The sequence below is a fragment of the Astatotilapia calliptera genome, chromosome 22, assembly GCF_900246225.1.
Source record: "Astatotilapia calliptera chromosome 22, fAstCal1.2, whole genome shotgun sequence".
NCBI lineage: Eukaryota > Metazoa > Chordata > Actinopteri > Cichliformes > Cichlidae > Astatotilapia > Astatotilapia calliptera.
Window position 1 is genome coordinate 23,901,845 of NC_039322.1, and position 19,833 is coordinate 23,921,677.

The 19,833-nt window shown below is 41.6% G+C and overlaps 1 protein-coding gene across 1 annotated transcript in view; it reads right to left on the bottom strand.

Moving 5' to 3' along the window:
- trim71 (tripartite motif containing 71, E3 ubiquitin protein ligase) overlaps positions 1-16,251 on the bottom strand; it is a 35,140-nt gene extending 18,889 nt beyond the window's left edge. Inside the window, exon 1 of the mRNA XM_026156227.1 lies at positions 14,140-16,251. Coding sequence (XP_026012012.1) covers positions 14,140-14,889 — 750 coding nt within the window. The 5' untranslated portion in view covers positions 14,890-16,251. The remainder of the gene's footprint in view (positions 1-14,139) is intronic.
- Between the last annotated feature and the right edge of the window lie 3,582 nt (positions 16,252-19,833).

Here is a 19,833-nt window from a genome sequence, read left to right on the forward strand (position 1 = left end):
TTTTTGTCTTTTTAAATAAATGCCAATAGTTTCACGCCGCAGCACCGTCACAAAGCAAAAAGGTTAACTCCTGAGGGAAATAACAGCGATGCACAATGGCTGCAAGTTCCCCGTATTTGTATTCACACAGCAGCAGGATCAATCCCGTTTCCCCTTTCCCACCATGCAATGCACTGGGAAGGGGGGGGGGGCACAAACTTCAATAGCCAATTTAAAAAAAAAAAAAAAAAAAAAAAAAAAAAAAAAATCACTGCATGCAGCATGCATGCGCTCCCTGCGTGCACAGCCGAGTGGGGGGAAGGGACGAGGGCCATGTAATGTCACACAGTGGTGCCACAGAAACAGGGCTGCTTGGGAAACTGAAAACAAGTTTGCTCAAAAAACAAAACAAAAAACTAATCGCGCACGCATTGCAGCAGTGAATTTCTACAGCTGCCCACTGGTACCAGACAATGAATAGACGTTAACCTGCTGGATTACTTTTACAAAGCATAGTAGTGTCAATAAAGCAGTTTACCATCACATCATTTGACCAGCCCGCAACACGCTTTATCCACAAACCAACACAAGAAAAAAAAAAAAAAAAACCTGAGTTTTTCCTGCTGCCAAGATTGCCGGGCAGAGACACTTGGATATCTGTAAACTTACGGCTTAATTCAGCTTGTTACCAGTTAAGAGACTCTTGTTAACACGACCTTTAAACTAGATTGAGATTTGAAAAGGAAAAAATTGTAAGAATTTATTAAATTGCACAAAAAACCAAGCAATTTTCAGACCTGGCAACCATATTTCTGTCAGCCCCTACAAAGCACTTATGTTTGACAGCTGAAATTTGTAGGTATTTGTCTACAAAGGGTGACTGTCTATGTAGACACTTTGTATATCAGAACCTCGTCTCCTCCAAAGCCGACTCAATGATCAACAGCAGCACAAGCAGAAGATTGTTGTCTCCAGTGTTGTTGACAGTAAGCAGCTCCAGCATCTAGAAGGCCGACTCACAGCCCTGCTAGCAACTGCATGTCCGCATGTGCAGCCTCCTCTAATTTGTACAAATACTATCATTTTAAACTCAACTGAAGTAAATTGAAGTAAGCTGAAGCCAGCAAGATTTAGCAAGTTTACACTTTAATTTCATAATTTTAAAAAACAGCTGTGATCCAAACGCGTTTCCTCCTGTATTTTATTTTTCCACCAACAGTGTGTAAGAGCTCTGTGAGAAAACTCATGAACATTTTAACCCAGAATGAATCTGTTTAAAGTTGAATTCATTTAAAACATCTTTTAAATGGAAATGGTTTCCAAAGTTCAAAAAGTGACGCATGAGTACAACAGGACTTGCTTGAATCATTTAAATAGAGACCTTCTGTTAATCTGTGTCATCGCCTCAGGTCTCTGTGCTCTTTTCTTTAACTGCCTGTCAACACAAAGACAGAAAAGGTCAGAGCGAAAAGGAAAATTCCTAGAAGCTGATGTCACATGTCAGTGTGAATTTGTGAAAGGCAGTTTTATTCACCAGTGGAAAAAATAAAGCTTCAAGTAACCAAGTGATTAAGTAACTCACTTTATGTAATTACTATACTCAGACTGCTCATCTCTTTTTTGAAGACAACAACAAAACTTCAAACACTGCTTTTAAAGATAGTTATACTGGACTTCACTTGAAAGATGTTTTTATGTAAAACAAAGTTCAGCAATAAATATATTTCACACAATCACAAAGAGGCAAAAAAAGCTAAATAAATACTGTTGTTATCATTTTTAGAAAGTGTGTCGGTTTTAAACTTCCAAACACTTGATTACCAGTCCAGAATTGCAGCACACCCCATTGCAACACTTCAGGCAGGAGCAGACGTCAGGACATAAGGTTAAGCATGTGCACGTACACACACGAAACCTTCCTTTACTAAGACATGACTTAGAGGCCACAATGTGAAGTGCAAAAAAAAAAGCTGTCTCAGCTACAGCAGAGGTCCTTTTTCTTCAAACAGGCTGTTACACCAGGCAGATTTTATGCATCAGTCATCCTTCAGTGAGCAAACTAACTTCAGCATGTGCTGGAGTTAAATTAGAAAACTAGAGGAAGATCAGCAGAGTTACTCCACTTATGAAAGCCTAACCAGCCAGCATCAGCACTAAGCCACTTTGGTATGTTCGGGCTGGATAATCTGAGGAATAACTGATCCTAACATTCCCAGCAATCCTTGGAAAGCCATCTGGCAGACAAAGGTCCTTCGATGCAAATCACAGACACCTACTCTTATCTTTTGAGAAAACGCTCTGCATATCTTGTTCACAAAGTTTCTCCCTCCCCTCTTTGTTCCCACCATTGCTCTCTCTCTCTCTCTCTCTCCTCATTCTCAACACCTCGCCCCCACCCCCACCGGCCGCTGCTCCGCCCTCTTGTGGCAACCCCCGTTGGCTCGCTGCCACGAACACAACATGCACACGGACACTCCTGCCGATGTTTTGAAACTTAGCCAGCTACAACACGCGGAGGGCGGTGGCTGTAATACAACGATCTGATTGGACAGCCCCGCTGAAGGAAAAACCCACAGTCAGCTGGCCTCCTTTGCATGGACAGCATGTGAGTGATTGTGATGCGCTCACTGGAGCAGTGAAGTTTAAAAATAAATAAATAAATAAACTGAAGTAATGACACAGAGACGGGGCAGATAAAAGGAATAATCGCAACAATACAATTATGAAACGCAAGCCGGCAGAAAAGAGGAATTAAATGAATAGGATGTAATGTGCAGCAGCGTTCTGCCTAATAAACAACCCACATGCTCCATGAGCCTCAGCTCGTCACAGCCACCTCTTCCCCTCTTTTTCTTAACATAAGGCTTCAACTGTTATCTTGAAAGCTCATTTGCTGGAAAATATTCACAACGTATTTAATAAACTCTGACACTGGTTACAAAAACACAATGTTCACAGTCAGCCCGCCATCCTAGCTGTTATTCAGCATTTACTTTCTGTACTTTTGTAGCCAGTTCTCTGCACATTACTTATGCTCTGATGTTGCCACCTTTCTTTGCAGTCACCCTTCTTTGGTCTCACGTCCATCATCTGATTTGTCACACACCACAACATCAGCCCTGAAAGCTGAGAGATTCATTGTGAGTGAGGCTGCAAATAATGTCACAAAGTGAAGTGGCAGTAAGACCTGAAGTGTGAGTTGCATCAAAAACTGGTGCACGTGTTCCTCAAGCACAGAGCCATCACTCAAAAACTGAAGAAGCCCTAGCAATCACCACAAATCAGGCAATTAGCTACTCTTACGTATGAAAGGCTAAGATACTAATACAGACTAGCCCAAAACTAATATTATGAAGGAAGGATTAAGACTTATTTTTCTATTTTCTTTTAAAGCTACAGCTTCCCTGCTACACATATTCTTAATATAAAACATTCAAATGACTGAAAGAAAGTCTTGGGTTATTCTGAATGTTTGTGGGGGTTTTTTTCTTAAGTTCTCTTAATTTTTACAACTAATGTGTATATCAGCTTTTTTCTAACTTATTGGAAAAAGAAAGCACGTTAGTCACTGGTCAAATCCAGTTGGTACAGTACAAAGATTACTTCTTCATGTTAGCGTTGCTTCTGTTTTGGAGGCATGGAGGAGGAGGACACTTAACATCTTAATGATTAATAAACGTTCTCTTTTGTTGGAAGAGGAAACCTTTAATGTTGGAATGTGAGCCAGAGTAAGTAGCAAATGTGATTGGTTTGCCTTTTGTGTTGAACAACTCAGCGTTATCACACAGTGTTTCACTTGCACAAATGTGCAATCTTTCAGAAAAAGCAGGTCATGGAAAACACATCCAAAAGTAACAACAAAGCATGCAAACTACCGCAACTGCATCAAACACCTGCTTAAAGCCTAAAGACTAAATAAAGTGAGGTGGACAAATTATGACTGGAAGCTGTGCAGTGTTACCCAAATAAAGTCAAATGTGTTAACAACACAATCCCACCGAGTGAGGTCAAATAATGGCCAATTAAAACCCCATTTGGACACAGCCACGGAGGAGGAAGTGGCAGGCTCCAGGTTTTGAATGGGTTTTAAATCCAGTTGTCAGAGAGAATGTGATAAATGCCTTCCTTTCTATCCATTAAATTTATATGGCCCAAAGTCCTCGAATGGACTTCAAAGTCAACACACACACACTTCCCTTTAGCCTACATGAAACACAGTCACAACACACAGGAAACAAGGAATGCTTTCTAATTACTAGGCACATGTTGCACATTAAAACTCTGGAAGTCCAACTTCATATAATCCAACTCTGGTGGCTGTGTGGAAACACACACAGAAACACTAAAATCCTCTTCAGAGGATAACTACCTACAGATGGGAGATGCTCTTGGATGAAAATGCTGCTGCCACACTCGTACAGATACTTTGAGTGATGAAAAGAAATCACTCGCTCCTCAACAGCAACAGCTGCTACATCACGCCGAGGAGACTTTCTGCATCTATAATGGTCATCGTCTCTGACTCAGAACAGAGTGCTGATGAGAAAGACAGGAGTCGACAGAGGAAATACCCGGTGTGTGTGTGAGTGAGAGAGAGGGGGGAGAAAGAGAACCCAGGAGGTATAAACTCAAGTTACAGGAATTCCTCTGGCCTTGTATCAGCGTCAGTGTTGGGTTAGGTTTCCTTACAAACATTCTGTGTTAGCGAGCTCTGGGAGAGGGGGGAGTAGCGCTCAGGATCACAGAGCCGAGCATGCATGTGTTTTAAGTGACCACATTCCTTGGCAGAACATGACAATGGTTCAGTAAAGTTTAACAAATAACAAGATGAACTGTGGAAAAGCCTGACAAACGCTCCTCACCAGTACTGACTTTAAATCCTGACCCAACTGGTCCCTGAGCAGATACGAGAGCACCGTCAAAGTAATTAGTTCAACTTCACCTCATCCTCATACCGCTGCACAATTTAGGTACTCACTGCCCAGCATCCACTTTGTGCCTGCTCTCAGGCTGCTCCACCAACCCCCGAGACTATTTGGGCGTGTGCTGCTGAAAAACCACGCACGTGCACAACCACCCACGTAGCTATGGCGACAACAATTTAATTTGAAGCACAGGGTGACATTCTGTGGGATTATCATACCATTATCCCTCTCTCAGACCAGGATCCATATGTATTTGGGTATTGGAGGGTGACACCACAGCAAGCAGAGGGCACTCCTTCGATGTAATCCAATTTTCCATTGCTGCTTCACACTAACACACAGACGCAGCGTGGGACACTCTCTGCACAGTCCAGATTAGGAGCAGGGGCATTTATGCTGCTAAAGTAGACCAACATATTCACTTGGCCGTCGTCTATAGTGCAGCAATACCAGCTCTCCAGCCAGAAGCATTAAGAGCAATTTAAAACTCAAGTTTTAAAGTTAGATTTCTTTTAGAGGAAGAGAATAAAGTCATAGAAAGCTTCAGCCATAAAAAAAGAACTCTGGATGACCACAGTTCATTAACCCAAGTTTCTCCACCATCTTCTTGACAAGAGGATAGCATACACAAAGTCACAAATTTAAATCTTTACATCCTCATTTCGCATTTTATTTTTTTTCCTCATAAATCAATCAATATCAGCATGCTGCAGCATTTGCGAGCAAAAAGTTGATGGACATTACTGATGCAGTAACAGTGAAAGAACAGAGCTGGTTAAAAAGCTTCACCCAAGATATGACCTCCCAGGCAGAAAATATTCATATATCAGTGCATTCCTGACTGATAACAAGATTGTGTTCTTTTAGCTGTGGAACAGCCATGTTGTACTTTTATTTGAGGTTTTCAGCCAGAACACTACAACTACAGGCGTAGTTGACAGTGCTGTGTCACTGGATATAATGCTGAGTCACTACTATTGCAATGTGATACTGCTGTTGGCACTGTTTGAGAAGATTCACACCTCAAATTAGACGGTGTGTCATCAGCACCTGAAGCTACCTGGAAAAGGAGGATGGAAAGTGCTCTTGATTTGCTCACACTCACAAGTGCTGCTGCCTGCAAACATGAATAAAATGATGTTCCCTTTTTTTTTTTTTTTACATTTTAAATGATAACTAAATTTAAATAAAATGTTAATATTACCACATGTTTTCTTGAAATGTGGAATATCTGCAGTGCAAACCAGTTAACATTAGCCATTTGACGATTGATCAGTATCGTCATTTATAACAGCCGGTAGAAGTCAAGAAGAGTCGAGAGAAACACCCTTCAGCAATGTTGTGACAGTTGACGTTGTACAGAAGGTGCTCTTCAACTTCCTTATTGGACACATGCTTTTGGAACGCCACAAAGCGCCTTTTAAATTACAACCTACTCAGATCGACTCTTTTTCCATAACAATCGAGTACCACATGCATAATGTGCGTGGTCGTCATCATAGTAATGCAGCCGAGCGTCCTGTGATGCAATTAATATGTAACGCGAACGCGACAACAAAGGTGGACATCAAGGCGATGATATATCTGCTGCTCAGTCTGTGGCTTTTTGTCACTGTGGTGTTGTTTTTGTAGCCATTTCCCTTGTTGCCAGATTTCAAAAAAAGCTGTTTTGATTTTTGTGAACAATTCTTAGCGAGTATGCATGGACCGGTCTATCACATCTTATACTGTGTGGCCAGTTTCCTTTACGACCTACAGAGCTTTGTCTCCCATCCACAACTCTTCACTGGCAATTCCACCAGTTGGAAATCAATCAAATCCAAGCTGTAGCCAAAATACCTTAAACGAGTCATCTGTAGATTAAACCAGTAGGGTAAATATGCAAACGGCAAGAAAACTCAAGCCAGAGCAAATTAAGATTCATTATACGGATTCTTTAAAGGGGGAGAGGGGTGGCTTTCTCCATTACAGCTAATGAGGTTAAACATGAGTGAGGGTTTCAGCACGTCTCTCCAACACCATCACATCTTTTCTTACAATGCTTGAAGAGGCTGAAAAACCTGATCATGCACAGAGTATCAACAGACAGGATTCCCACTGCACGTCAGCAGCTGCCAGTACAAACAGTCGAAATAAGAAGCATCAGCTGCTTACAATTAACACCAAACCTGGCCTGCAGACTGCACTGCATCATTTCTTTTAGTGTTTCTCCAAACCAAACCGCTGCCTGAACCAGTGTTCTTCAGAATGTTTTCTGGGGGAGTTTGGAAGTTCAGCACATATTATCAGAAGTCCTTCTGGAGTCAAGTTTTGCCTCTTAATGGCCATCTTGAATCTCAGAACAGCTCAAAACAGTACCTCAGTGGGCTTGCTTAACTCTTCAGATGGAACAGCTCCTAGAAAAACTCTTGAGGGCCCTCGCAGACCAAGCCAGCCTCGAAGAACTAGCCCAGGCAAAAGCCGCACATAACACCTCTCGACTTCTGCTAAGAGTTACACCTGAATACACACAGAGCCTACAGCTGATGGCCAGCTGAACGCCAGACAAACATGAATATCTGGATTTACATGAGAGGGAGCAACTAGTCAGAATATATTCTGCAGACGGTCAAGCAGAAAACCTTTATTGCTCTAGTACATGTCTATTTATAAAGGATAATTCAAATATAGAGCCCCGTGATCAGTAACTAGCTCCCATGATGCACACAATTACAGTACATAAACATCTGATTAAAACTTTGCTGTATAAGAGTATTGAGAGGCCTTTACATTCTCATACCCAGAACTGTACGAGACTATATGTGGTTTATGAAGAAGCTATACTGACTCACTGTGCACAAGTGAAGCCGTAAATGTCAGTAACTGGATGACAGAAAAAAAGATGTGAAATTTATCACTTCAGCGATTACATCAAATTATCTCCTATTGATACTTTGTTGCCAGATATTAAAATCATGTTGTCACTCTTAAAAGGTTTCCAACTCTTAATAGATCAGCAATGATAATATGGAGCAAAGAAACCAATCCCCTACCTCAGACAACCTAAGAAATTGTCTTTCAAATGGGTTTCGTGTAAACTATAAGGCAGACTAGTATACAGGATTTAGTATAACACAAGAAACTGATTTTGATGAAAAACGACCAACTATAAAAAAGCTAAAATTGTTTCTCCCGTCAGTCAGAAAGACTAGGCAGTTGATGAAAGTTTAAGATATGATAGACACAGTCCTGGATGCTGGACAATGTCTCAGCTTTCTCAGTGCTTGCAGGCAAAGAAAGACTCGCCTGCTCCTGTGTCATTCCCTCCCCCAGGGCTGAAGCTCTGAGTAAGTGAATGGGAAATAAGCCCTTACTGGAAAACTGAACCCACCTACTTACTGGCAATGGACAGGGGGTATGCGGGGGTAGGGGTTATTCTAATAAAAAAAAAAAAAAAAAAAAAAAAAAAAAACTTAAATTGGAAAATTAAATTGGAAATTTGAACTGGGCTTTAGTGATTAGTTGGGTTACGTTTTTAAACACTGCCCCATTTACTTAAATTTCACACATTTTAACGAACACCGGGTAACTGAACCCCACTCACGCCAGTAAACAGCTAAAAGTAAAGCAAGAGGAAGCTGAGCTAAACAGCGCTAATGGTGGGGAGGCAAAGTCATTAAACTGATACTTTACTTGGGAGACATTACCTGTGTTGTTACATTATTGTTGGCAAAATTAAATGGCAACATTTGACTTTCCTAACATCTGTTTCAAACAGAGAGGGTTAAGGCTGTTTGTTCTCTTTTTTACCCTTCACAAGCCTCCGCCTTGTGGGTGCTTTAAGGCTGAGCACTTAACACACCCTGAGAAGTTTTTGAGCACTAATGACAGGCTTTCCCCTTAGGTATCTGGGGGGCCTCAGGCACAGCACGTAGAGGGTGAGCATTTTCAGGCTGTTTTTTTCAATCATCTGTGACAGCCACCATTTCTCCCTGCTTGTCATGGATTTATTTCCTGTGACACACTAACACACAGCACAGGAGCCTTCATCACCTCCGGCAAATAAAACTGGGCTAACCACCCTAATGCTCCAAAGGCACCAACAGCACAAATACAGCTGATACGTGCAGGTCATTGGCTCAAATTAGGCAAGCCGAGAACTGGGAAAACAGCCACACCCCTAACTTTAAGCCTTGGCAAATTCTAAATATCCCCCTCCTACATTTGTTATTAAGGGTTAAACCACTCATAGAGACCAAACATGTGTTTTAAGCCAGACTATAAACAGGTTTATATTTGCTTTAAATGCATTTTAACATGAGACTCTATGAAGAGAGACTTATTTTTGGAGCTGGCCTCAAATGGCCAATCAAGGAACTGCAGTTGGGTTTTTCGTGTGTGAAATGATGGTAGATTTGTGTGTGTTTTGCTCATAAAAAGGTTCATCTTGGAAACAATGGAAACAACAGTCCCCAATGCATTTCTGTTCTTATATTTCTGTTCTTATACTCACAATTAGGGGCCAATAACTATAGAGATTGACAGACCACGTGACTTTCGCGCATTGCATGCCGGGAACTCGTGGCAAAACAATCCAAGTACCGCATCAAATGAGAGCATTTGCAGCACCGCAAAACGTTCATTCTCCGGTTCCAATACCTTCTTGCTTTTTCTTTGCTCCCCAAAAAAGTTATGTACAAAATGAAGAAGAGCAACAATGCCGGTCCGTACAAAGACAGACTTGATGAAAAGTCAAAGAAAGACACGAGGAAAAAAAAAAAGAAAAAAATCAAAGGAGTGAAAGGGTTAGACCCTTACGAGCACACAGAGTGGACAAAATACGTTAGCGTGCTGCCCAACTTTCACCACGCTAATTATACGGTTCTTGGAGTGAGTGCATACACTCATGAAGTTTAGTAACTTCAGGTCACTGCAATAAGCCCAGGTACAGTTTACCGACGGATGGGTACAGGACCTTGAAATGCACCGTGTAGAACGAAAGACCATTTTCATTTCATTTTCATTTATTTATTTAACACTTGGTACAACAAATCAAACAAACCAACCACACTTTCTATCAATAAAGCACTACAACCATGTGTGAAAAGGAGCAGGAAGAAGAAAATATTCTTATTAAACCCTGCCCCCTATCTACATTCCAACTTATATTACAAGTGGGCACCAAAAATCAGGGAACAAACTAATATTAACATTTATCTCCGGTCCTAACCCAAACCAAATGACCAATTTACAATCAGAATATACCACTCCACATAGTAACAAGGAGAAAATAAAATTAAAATAAATAAAACAAAAAATTATAATGGATCCATTTTCAATGAACTCCAATTTCATTCGCATTCTTCATATTGAGTTATCGTTTTAAGCATGTAACACTTTTTAAAACAATGTAAACTTATACAATTCTTTAAATTATAATGAAGAGAGTTCCACAGTCGTATACCCCTAACCGTTGGACTCATTAATCTTTGTGTAGTCCTAGCTAACTGTATAATTTTAATAATTTTGATTTTATAAATAATTTATTTGTATGTTCTCTATATTTAACATTATGAATCATTCATATCACTTTCTTCTGTAATAAGTTTAGAGGTTTTATAGTATTCTCATATGTTTTCCCCCAAACTGCAACACAGTAACTAAAATATGAGAAAAACAATGAAAAATATAAAATGCGCATTGTTTTATAATCTAATAAATCTCTTACATTTCCCAAAATATAAATGCTTTTAACCATCTTCTTTCTAATATAGTCAATATGTGATTTCCACGTCAAATTTTCATCTACTATTACACCCAAAAAACGAAATTCAGTAACTCTTTCAATCAATTCTCCATCAATGGACATAATGACTTCATCCTCCTTTAGACGATTGCCAAATATCATGAATTTTGTTTTTGTCAGATTCAAAGATAATTTATTTACATCAAACCATTTTTTAATCTTAACATCTCAGAAGTCATAATTTCAACCAAATCTTTCAAATTCTCTCCAGAGCAATAAAAATTTGTGTCATCTGCAAATAAAATAGAATTTAACCTTTTTGATACGTCACAGATATCATTAATATATAAATATATAAGTTTAGGTCCCAAAATTGAACCTTGAGGAACGCCACATACAATCTTCAATCTTTCAGAGGTATTGCTGAGATAATGTACATATTGCAACCTATTTTCTAAATAACTCCTTAACCAATTCAATGCCACTCCTCTCACACCATAGTTATACAATTTAGAAATCAAAATAGAATGTTGTAACGTATCAAAAGCTTTTTTTTTAAATCAACAAATACCCCCACTGTATATTTATTATTATTATGGGTTGCAGATGAAATATCGTCAATGAAAGTCAACAATGCTAATGCCGTTGATCTATTTTTACGAAATCAAAATTGATTTTCATTTATTAGTTGATATTTTTCAATAAAACTATCAAGTCTTTGCGCAAAGAGTTTTTCAAGCACTTTTGAAAACTGTGACAAAAGAGACACTGGCCTATAATTGTTAAAACTATGCTTATCTCCTGATTTATATAAGGGTATCACTTTTGCCACTTTCATTCGATCAGGAAATACTCCTGATTGTAGCGAAAGATTAAAAATATAGCAAAGAGGAATCCTTATACAATCTAAAGTCTTTTTAATTATAACCATGTCTATACCATCACAGTCAGTAGATTTTTTATTTTTAAAATTTTCTACAATTGCTACCATTTCTTTTATGGTAATATCAGCCAAGAATATGGAATTAACCATTCTATTATCTCCTTTCCAGGCTTCCTGATATTCTGGATCGTCATTTTTCCTAATTAAATTTGCTAAAGTAGGTCCAACATTTACAAAAAAGGAATTGAATTTGTTTACTACTTCAGTCTTGTCTTCGACAACTTGATTATTCTTAATAAAATAATTAGGCCGATCTAAGGGTGTGTTCTTGTTACCCAATACCTCCTTAAAAATATTCCAAATGCCCTTAATATTATTCTTGTTTTCCTGAAAAGGTTTTTTATAGTAGTCTTTCTTGGCTTTCCTCAATATTAATACCAACTTATTTTTATAAACTTTATATTTCATTTCCGCATTCTTTGTTCTATGTGTTATATAATCCCTATATAAATTATTTTTCTTTTTACACGCATTTGCAAGACCCTTAGTTATCCAAGGTTTCATATTCTTATTCTTTTTCTTATGCTTAAATGCTACCAATGGACAATCATCGTACGTATCATAAGTTTACCAGTCTCACAAATCGTCTTCATAAATACACATTCGTTAACAGTTTATTAATGGGAACTTTGAGCTAAACAGTAATTAATTAATAGTGGAAATACCTTCTGGTACGCGTTACAGATATGTAGCAGTGACAATAATATTGTATGCTGTAATTGTACTGGGCAATTAGTGATACAAAAAAACCTGTTTTATCCTGTGAATAAAAGTATATGTTTTTGTCAATGTACCATAATAACAGAAGCGAAACCCAATATTGTGTCAAGACAATTTACTATTTATGCACAATAAACACAGGAGCATAGCGCGACAATTTCTGTTCAGCGCCAGACTTGCTTGTAACCTATATCACCAATTATGTTAAGAAAAATGACGTATTAACTGCTAAAAAACACTGACCTTTGTGGGAATGCTTGGAGCAGACTAACCTGTGAGCTGGAGTGTTATGGGACGTTATATTTGGTCGTTGAATGGCTGCAATCCAGGCCATCCCTCGGCTCTTTGTTACTTCGGAAACATGGCTCGAACAATTTCTCTTCAACGACGTAATCCGATAACAATTGATCTCTTTACCCGTCGGCTTCCCGTGGCTGACATGCGACCGCTAGTTAATAATACAACAGCTTCTTGCCATTTTTTGTTTCTTTTTATCGCTGTGTAACCAATTTCAATTGAAAGCCTGCGTGCGCTAGTACCTCTTGCCATGAGTTCCCAGAATCCTTTGCGGTTTTACCCCTGAATGACGTCACATTTTCAATCTCTATTGGCCGATACTGGCCTTATAGACCGATATTGACAAATAACCTTTACTGATGTTAGCTGCATCACATCAATCCCATATTAGTTAAAACTTGTCTCATGGCAAGTTCAAACCATAAAACAAGTCAATTACTTTTGTTATTTAACAAAAATCAGCAACAAATGACGACAAAAACAAAGATAAAAAGACATCACCATCACCTTCTGGCTGATGGTGATGACAATTTGCTTCAGTTTAGAACAAAGCAAATAGCCGTCTGGTCATGAAAGGGCACATTTTCATAAAGTCAAACCCTTTATTTCTCAGCGTTGTATTCTCAGTGTGCACAGCGAGCCTTAAGTCATTGCAAGGTTCTGTTAACAATGAATGGCATCCTGCGGCGTCTACAGCGTTTAACTGCTGGGACAAGGCTACACATGCTGCTGCAACTTAAAAGATTGATGTGCAACCCACGTCTGTTATTGGTTATGTGAAAAAGTTAGCTCTGCTTTAACATTTGCAGTCTATTATTCTGTTTGATTAAGTGACTTACTAGAATGCAGGTAAATGTACCGGGTGATATTCTGCACTGGTCTGCATCTGCTGACCACTCTCAATCAACCGGTTTGCTGACCTGCTCGGGCAAAACTGCGTTTTGTTTCTAGAAGATGCGGTGAGAACTATTTGGAAGCAACTCAACAGAAACCAGAAGTGGGTCAAAAATGACATTCCAAGACCTCCTGCTGGTGCTATTTGTTATTCTTCCTGACCATATGACTCTACCAAGAAAAAGCTGTTTTCCTGTTTGACGGGCCTTTGTAGTTCTGCCCAGATCACACAGCGCACAAGGAGAGAATTCCAACTTGTCTTTCCCATTACCAGAGCAAAAGTAGATCTCCACAGCATGTCCAAAGCCAAGAACTTCTAACAGTCAGAGAAACATGTGTGCACTTACTACAGGGGCCTCTGTCTGCCCTGAATGGATGGTGTGGTACAGATTAACCAGACTCTGTGTACACACAGAGCAAGAGAGTGTGTGTGTGTGTGTGTGTGTGTGTGTGAGAGAGAGAGAAAATCCAGCTTAACACACGTGCCTGTTCATCTCCAGGGTACTAGGTGAAGAGCCAGTTAGCTCCCTTTGAATCCAAGGCCATATGGCCCCCCAGTATGACTCCATACTACATACTGAGACTAAAAACTAGCCAGTATCTATAACATACTGGTACTATGAATGAGTGTTTGTCCTCCCCAGTGCTGGACTTACCTCGCTGTCGTGGTGCTGGCAGTAGCTCATGCGATCCTGGAACAGGGACAGCAGCGCGAAATTGTTCTGCAGGGACTGGGCGAGGGACACTGACATCCCTGGCTGGCTGGCGTTGCTGTTAGCGTTGACCCTGCTCAGATGGAGGTTCTCTCCCAGGCGCTCGATGAAGTGGTCTTTGGTGAGTCGCACCCGCTGGTGTGCTCGCACGCAGTTATCACACAGGTACTCCTGGCAGTCAAGGCAGTGGGATGTGGCCAGGTTCTCCTCGTCGCAGGAGCTGCACTGAGGCTCTCCCAGGTGGTGCGAGTGCAACAGGCTTCCACGTGACGGATGACTGAAGCCAGAGGAGCCTCCACCCAGACCTCCCCGGGAGTGGTGGTGGTGGTGGTGGCCATTCTTGTTCTGGATCTGCTCCTCTGAGCTCACCACCACATCCAGCAGGTTGCTGAAGAGGAAATTGGAGGAAGGCAGGGAGTCCACTCCGGCCTCTGAGATGGACACCTTCTGGTCGCAGGTGGGGCACCGCAGCTTCAGCGGGTCCCCGGGACTGCGCTGTCCCTCCAGGCACTGCCTGCAGAAGGCGTGCAGGCACGGCAGAACGTGGAGCCTCTTGGTGGTTTGGCTGGAGGAAGACGAGGTGTGAGATGAAGACGATGAGGTAGAAGAGCTGGAGGAAATGGGAGCAGAAGAGCCGCACAGCTCCTTGCAGAGCGGGCACGTCTGCAGGTCCGAGTCGGGAAACGAAGCCATCTGCAGCGTCACCAAAACTGGGCTCAGTTTACAACATGCACGACGACGAGGCTGAGGTATTCATTTGGAGACACATCAGCCCGTTTGGGGTGTGTAGAAGATAATTATCTCTCCGCGTTAATGTGGTGTTTGAGGTAGATTCAACGATTTAAAAAATGAAAAAGGAAGAAAGATTTGCCACAAAAAACAAAACAAGGAGGTAGCCACTTATTCATAAAGTTATTCAAAAACAGTTGTGAGATCAGATGAAAAATCAGAATACTTAAATCAGTTGTGTGAGGCGTTTTTTTCTCTCTTTAGCAGAACCGACAGTCCTCCTTTTAAATACAGCATTCAGCAACAGACGACGCTGGTGCTTCCGTGGAGAAAAATAGTGCGATGCTGTTCGGGATAGCTCATAACATAAACCCGAAAATGGAAAGATACTGGGTCGGCTGGGGGGCTCGGTCTCTCCTCCCCCACCAGATCGGCAACATGACTACAGGACAGAGCTACAAAGCAGCACCCGGACGAGTAGCTACCTCAAATTTTTTCCCTTTAGTTCTCCGTTATCGCTAAGCCTCCAAATTCAGACCGGTGTGGCTGACCGTCGGGATCCGTTCAGGCGGCCAACGGTCGTATGGTTGTCGCAGCGCGAGCCTTGGACCGCGAGAGCTTGAATTATTCATCAAAGCAAGGGTATCATAGCGTGCCTCTGGTCACCGAGGGTTCACCAACAACCACAGCGAGCCTCCAACAAAGCCAGACCACAAGACAGCGCGTCTATCCCCAGTGTGGGAGAATTCACCGGCCCACCTTGTGAGGAGGCCCCCTTCCAGCTCACCTTTCCCCGCTGCTGGTCGCTCCCTCCGGGTTCTGCGTGGAGGAATGCGCAGGGTTTTCTCCCCGGCTCGGTGTATGGGGGTGGGGGTGGGAACGGTGGCTTACAACCAGGTGAAACTCGGTACAGCGACAGTTTGGACCTTTAATGTGCTGCTGCTGGTTTTTCTTTTATTCTCGGATGAATTTTTTTTTTAAAAAAAGTCAAATTAAAAACAAGCTGTGCGCTCTCATGCGCGTGCTGCTGGGCTTGCAGCTCCTCGAGCTGCTCTTATCGGACTGAGGAGGAGAAATGGAGCCAGCTACTTCCGCCCTAGGGGAGGAGAGAAGGGTGTGAGCCAAACGCACGCTCCCGATAGCTGGGGGTATGTGGTCACGTGCGCGTGAGTGCGAATTTAAAGGGATTCGCTGTCATCAATTTACCTTCCCTTCATAATATACTGCGCGTATATTTTATTATAAAAGAGTATAGTTGTTGTTTTTAGTTTAGACTAGCTAATGGCTGCCGAAGTCGAGAATCTGGGCCTGAAAATGTCAATTTTACTAAGTAACCTCAATGGTGTTCTTGTACATGCACGAAATATCACGATCCGCGTGTACTGACGACAACTGTAAGGTCTGGGGTTCGAACCCTGCCTGATCCAAAATGTAACTCAAAATGTCCTCTGGTGAGATATTATCGCTGTGCAATAGTCCACATTTTGATATTGATCTGTTACCAAGTGAATACAGTCAGTATTGGTGAAAACAATACCGATACTTTTAATTTACAAACCATCTTATGTAGGGAACAGGAGTTTGTCATATTTTAAAGACCTGTAAATCACTGTGATTTTTTAAGTACTGAACATACTGAACTTGGAGGACAGCATTAATCATATCATGCTAGTGTTGAACCGACATCAATACCATCGATATTTTGATCAGTCTCTACAAGATACTGAACCCCGAGTTTCCCCTGACGCATCTCTGTATGTGGATGATGGATGGATGTTTTACAGATGTAGTTACAGACTCACTCTCTTTTTTTAAAAAAAGTTTAATCCATTGTATCAAGCAAAGAATTTTCTGTTTTCTCTAAAATAACAGTAGATGCTCTGCTAAGCTAATGCCACAGGGTTCACCAACACAGGGGTGTGGCTAAAGTGGGCTAAACGGTGGCATCCTCCCTCAGTTTTGTCATATCAACGCAATCATGGGTGGAAATGATCAAAGTGAGAGAACATTGCACTCAACTGTCCACGAAGCACGATGTGTTACACTGTTCCTCGAATAAGCTACTGCAGGCACAGCGGATGATTGCTCGTGGCACTGACTGCAGAATTAGTGTATTCTTTAAAGCTGAAGAAGAAGAATTCCCTGTTTGTCAGATGACACGGGCCAAAGTGCAAAGGGTTGTTTTGAGAGACTGAAGAAGGCGCTCATTAAGACCACTGCTCTGAGTGAAAATGAGTCAGACAAACGGCCCTCTGTTAGGATGCCATCCTGGAATGACACATGCACAGGCGCCCGTTTTCCTGCTCGCTGTATCATCTGACTTCGTGATCTCTTGACAGAGTTCACATAAAGTGTCGTCTCTACAGATATTCATAGTCCACAGACACGTGAGGGCATATTTTGACTCTCATTGTTAAAGACATATCTCCTTATTACTTGAGCGTCTCTCAAAATGAAGCTCTAAAAGGCAGTGAAGCTTGTGAGTTCAAAAGTGATTTCACCATCACATACTGACATATTGTAAGAAACCGAGGGGTCAGTAAAGGGACCATTAAAGCCTGTATTGTACTCCACTTGCCTTTTTAAATGGCAGCATTTGTCTCATTGCTGACCCTACCTTAACACAATACTTCCCCCTGGTGGGTATGAAGCTCTGCCACACCTTCACAGTGCTGTTTAATCAGTGCAGAGTAGACACACATGCATGTAAAGAATGACCCATCTGGACAGTCTTGATGTATGCTCAACCATCCAGGTAAGGAAATCCCAGAAAGTTGATTCTGTTCATCTGGATGAAGAGTTTTCAGTGGGAGAAACCTTTCCCAGTCTCAGCTGACTGCAGGTTTTACCCACCTTATAAACAGTACAGTGGGGCAAAAAAGTATTTAGTCAGCCACCAATTGTGCAAGTTCCCCCACCTAAAATGATGACAGAGGTCAGTAATTTGCACCAGAGGTACACTTCAACTGTGAGAGACAGAATGTGAAAAAAAAAAAAATCCATGAATCCACATGGTAGGATTTGTAAAGAATTTATTCGTAAATTAGGGTGGAAAATAAGTATTTGGTCAATAACAAAAATACAACTCAATACTTTGTAACATAACCTTTGTTGGCAATAACAGAGGTCAAACGTTTACTATAGGTCTTTACCAGGTTTGCACACACAGTAGCTGGTATTTTGGCCCATTCCTCCATGTAGATCTTCTCGAGAGCAGTGATGTTTTGGGGCTGTCGCCGAGCAACACGGACTTTCAACTCCCGCCACAGATTTTCTATGGGGTTGAGGTCTGGAGACTGGCTAGGCCACTCCAGGACTTTCAAATGCTTCTTACGGAGCCACTCCTTTGTTGCCCGGGCGGTGTGTTTTGGATCATTGTCATGTTGGAAGACCCAGCCTCGTTTCATCTTCAAAGTTCTCACTGATGGAAGGAGGTTTTGGCTCAAAATCTCACGATACATGGCCCCATTCATTCTGTCCTTAACACGGATCAGTCGTCCTGTCCCCTTGGCAGAAAAACAGCCCCATAGCATGATGTTTCCACCCCCATGCTTCACAGTAGGTATGGTGTTCTTGGGATGCAACTCAGTATTCTTCTTCCTCCAAACACGACGAGTTGAGTTTATACCAAAAAGTTCTACTTTGGTTTCATCTGACCACATGACATTCTCCCAATCCTCTGCTGTATCATCCATGTGCTCTCTGGCAAACTTCAGACGGGCCTGGACATGCACTGGCTTCAGCAGCGGAACACGTCTGGCACTGCGGGATTTGATTCCCTGCCGTTGTAGTGTGTTACTGATGGTGACCTTTGTTACTTTGGTCCCAGCTCTCTGCAGGTCATTCACCAGGTCCCCCCGTGTGGTTCTGGGATCTTTGCTCACCGTTCTCATGATCATTTTGACCCCACGGGATGAGATCTTGCGTGGAGCCCCAGATCGAGGGAGATTATCAGTGGTCTTGTATGTCTTCCATTTTCTGATGATTGCTCCCACAGTTGATTTTTTCACACCAAGCTGCTTGCCTATTGTAGATTCACTCTTCCCAGTCCGGTGCAGGTCTACAATACTTTTCCTGGTGTCCTTCGAAAGCTCTTTGGTCTTGGCCATGGCGGAGTTTGGAGTCTGACTGTTTGAGGCTGTGGACAGGTGTCTTTTATACAGATGATGAGTTCAAACAGGTGCCATTCATACAGGTAACGAGTGGGGGACAGAAAAGCTTCTTACAGAAGACGTTACAGGTCTGTGAGAGCCAGAGATTTTCCATGTTTGAGGTGACCAAATACTTATTTTCCACCCTGATTTACGAATAAATTCTTTACAAATCCTACCATGTGGATTCATGGATTTTTTTTTCACATTCTGTCTCTCACAGTTGAAGTGTACCTCTGGTGCAAACTACTGACCTCTGTCATCATTTTAAGTGGGGGAACTTGCACAATCGGTGGCTGACTAAATACTTTTTTTGCCCCACTGTACATTTGCATAATAACTGAAATAAGCACCACTGAATGAACAATGAGCTGTGAGGTCAGTTTCTTGATCATTTATAGGCAAATTGTCTTGTACAGTGAAGAAGTGGAAAAAAGGGCTCTGTTATCCTGCCCTGAAACACCAAGTCATTGGTTCAGGTATGTGATGACACCTGGGTGAAAATCAAATTTCAAGACGTACCACAGTTCACTGATCACAGTAACTCGGTGGACCACCGCATTAAGATCATGGGGAAGGATATGAAAAATGTCACGGGTAGCCTTCTTAGACTGTGAGACTCCCATCAGTAATGGGGGACATTTAAAATCATCTACTTGAGCTCAAACCGAGTGTCATCAGGATGCTACAACACAGAGCAAACACCATCCCCACAGAAACGGCGGCCAAATGTATATTATACATTTGTTTTGTATAA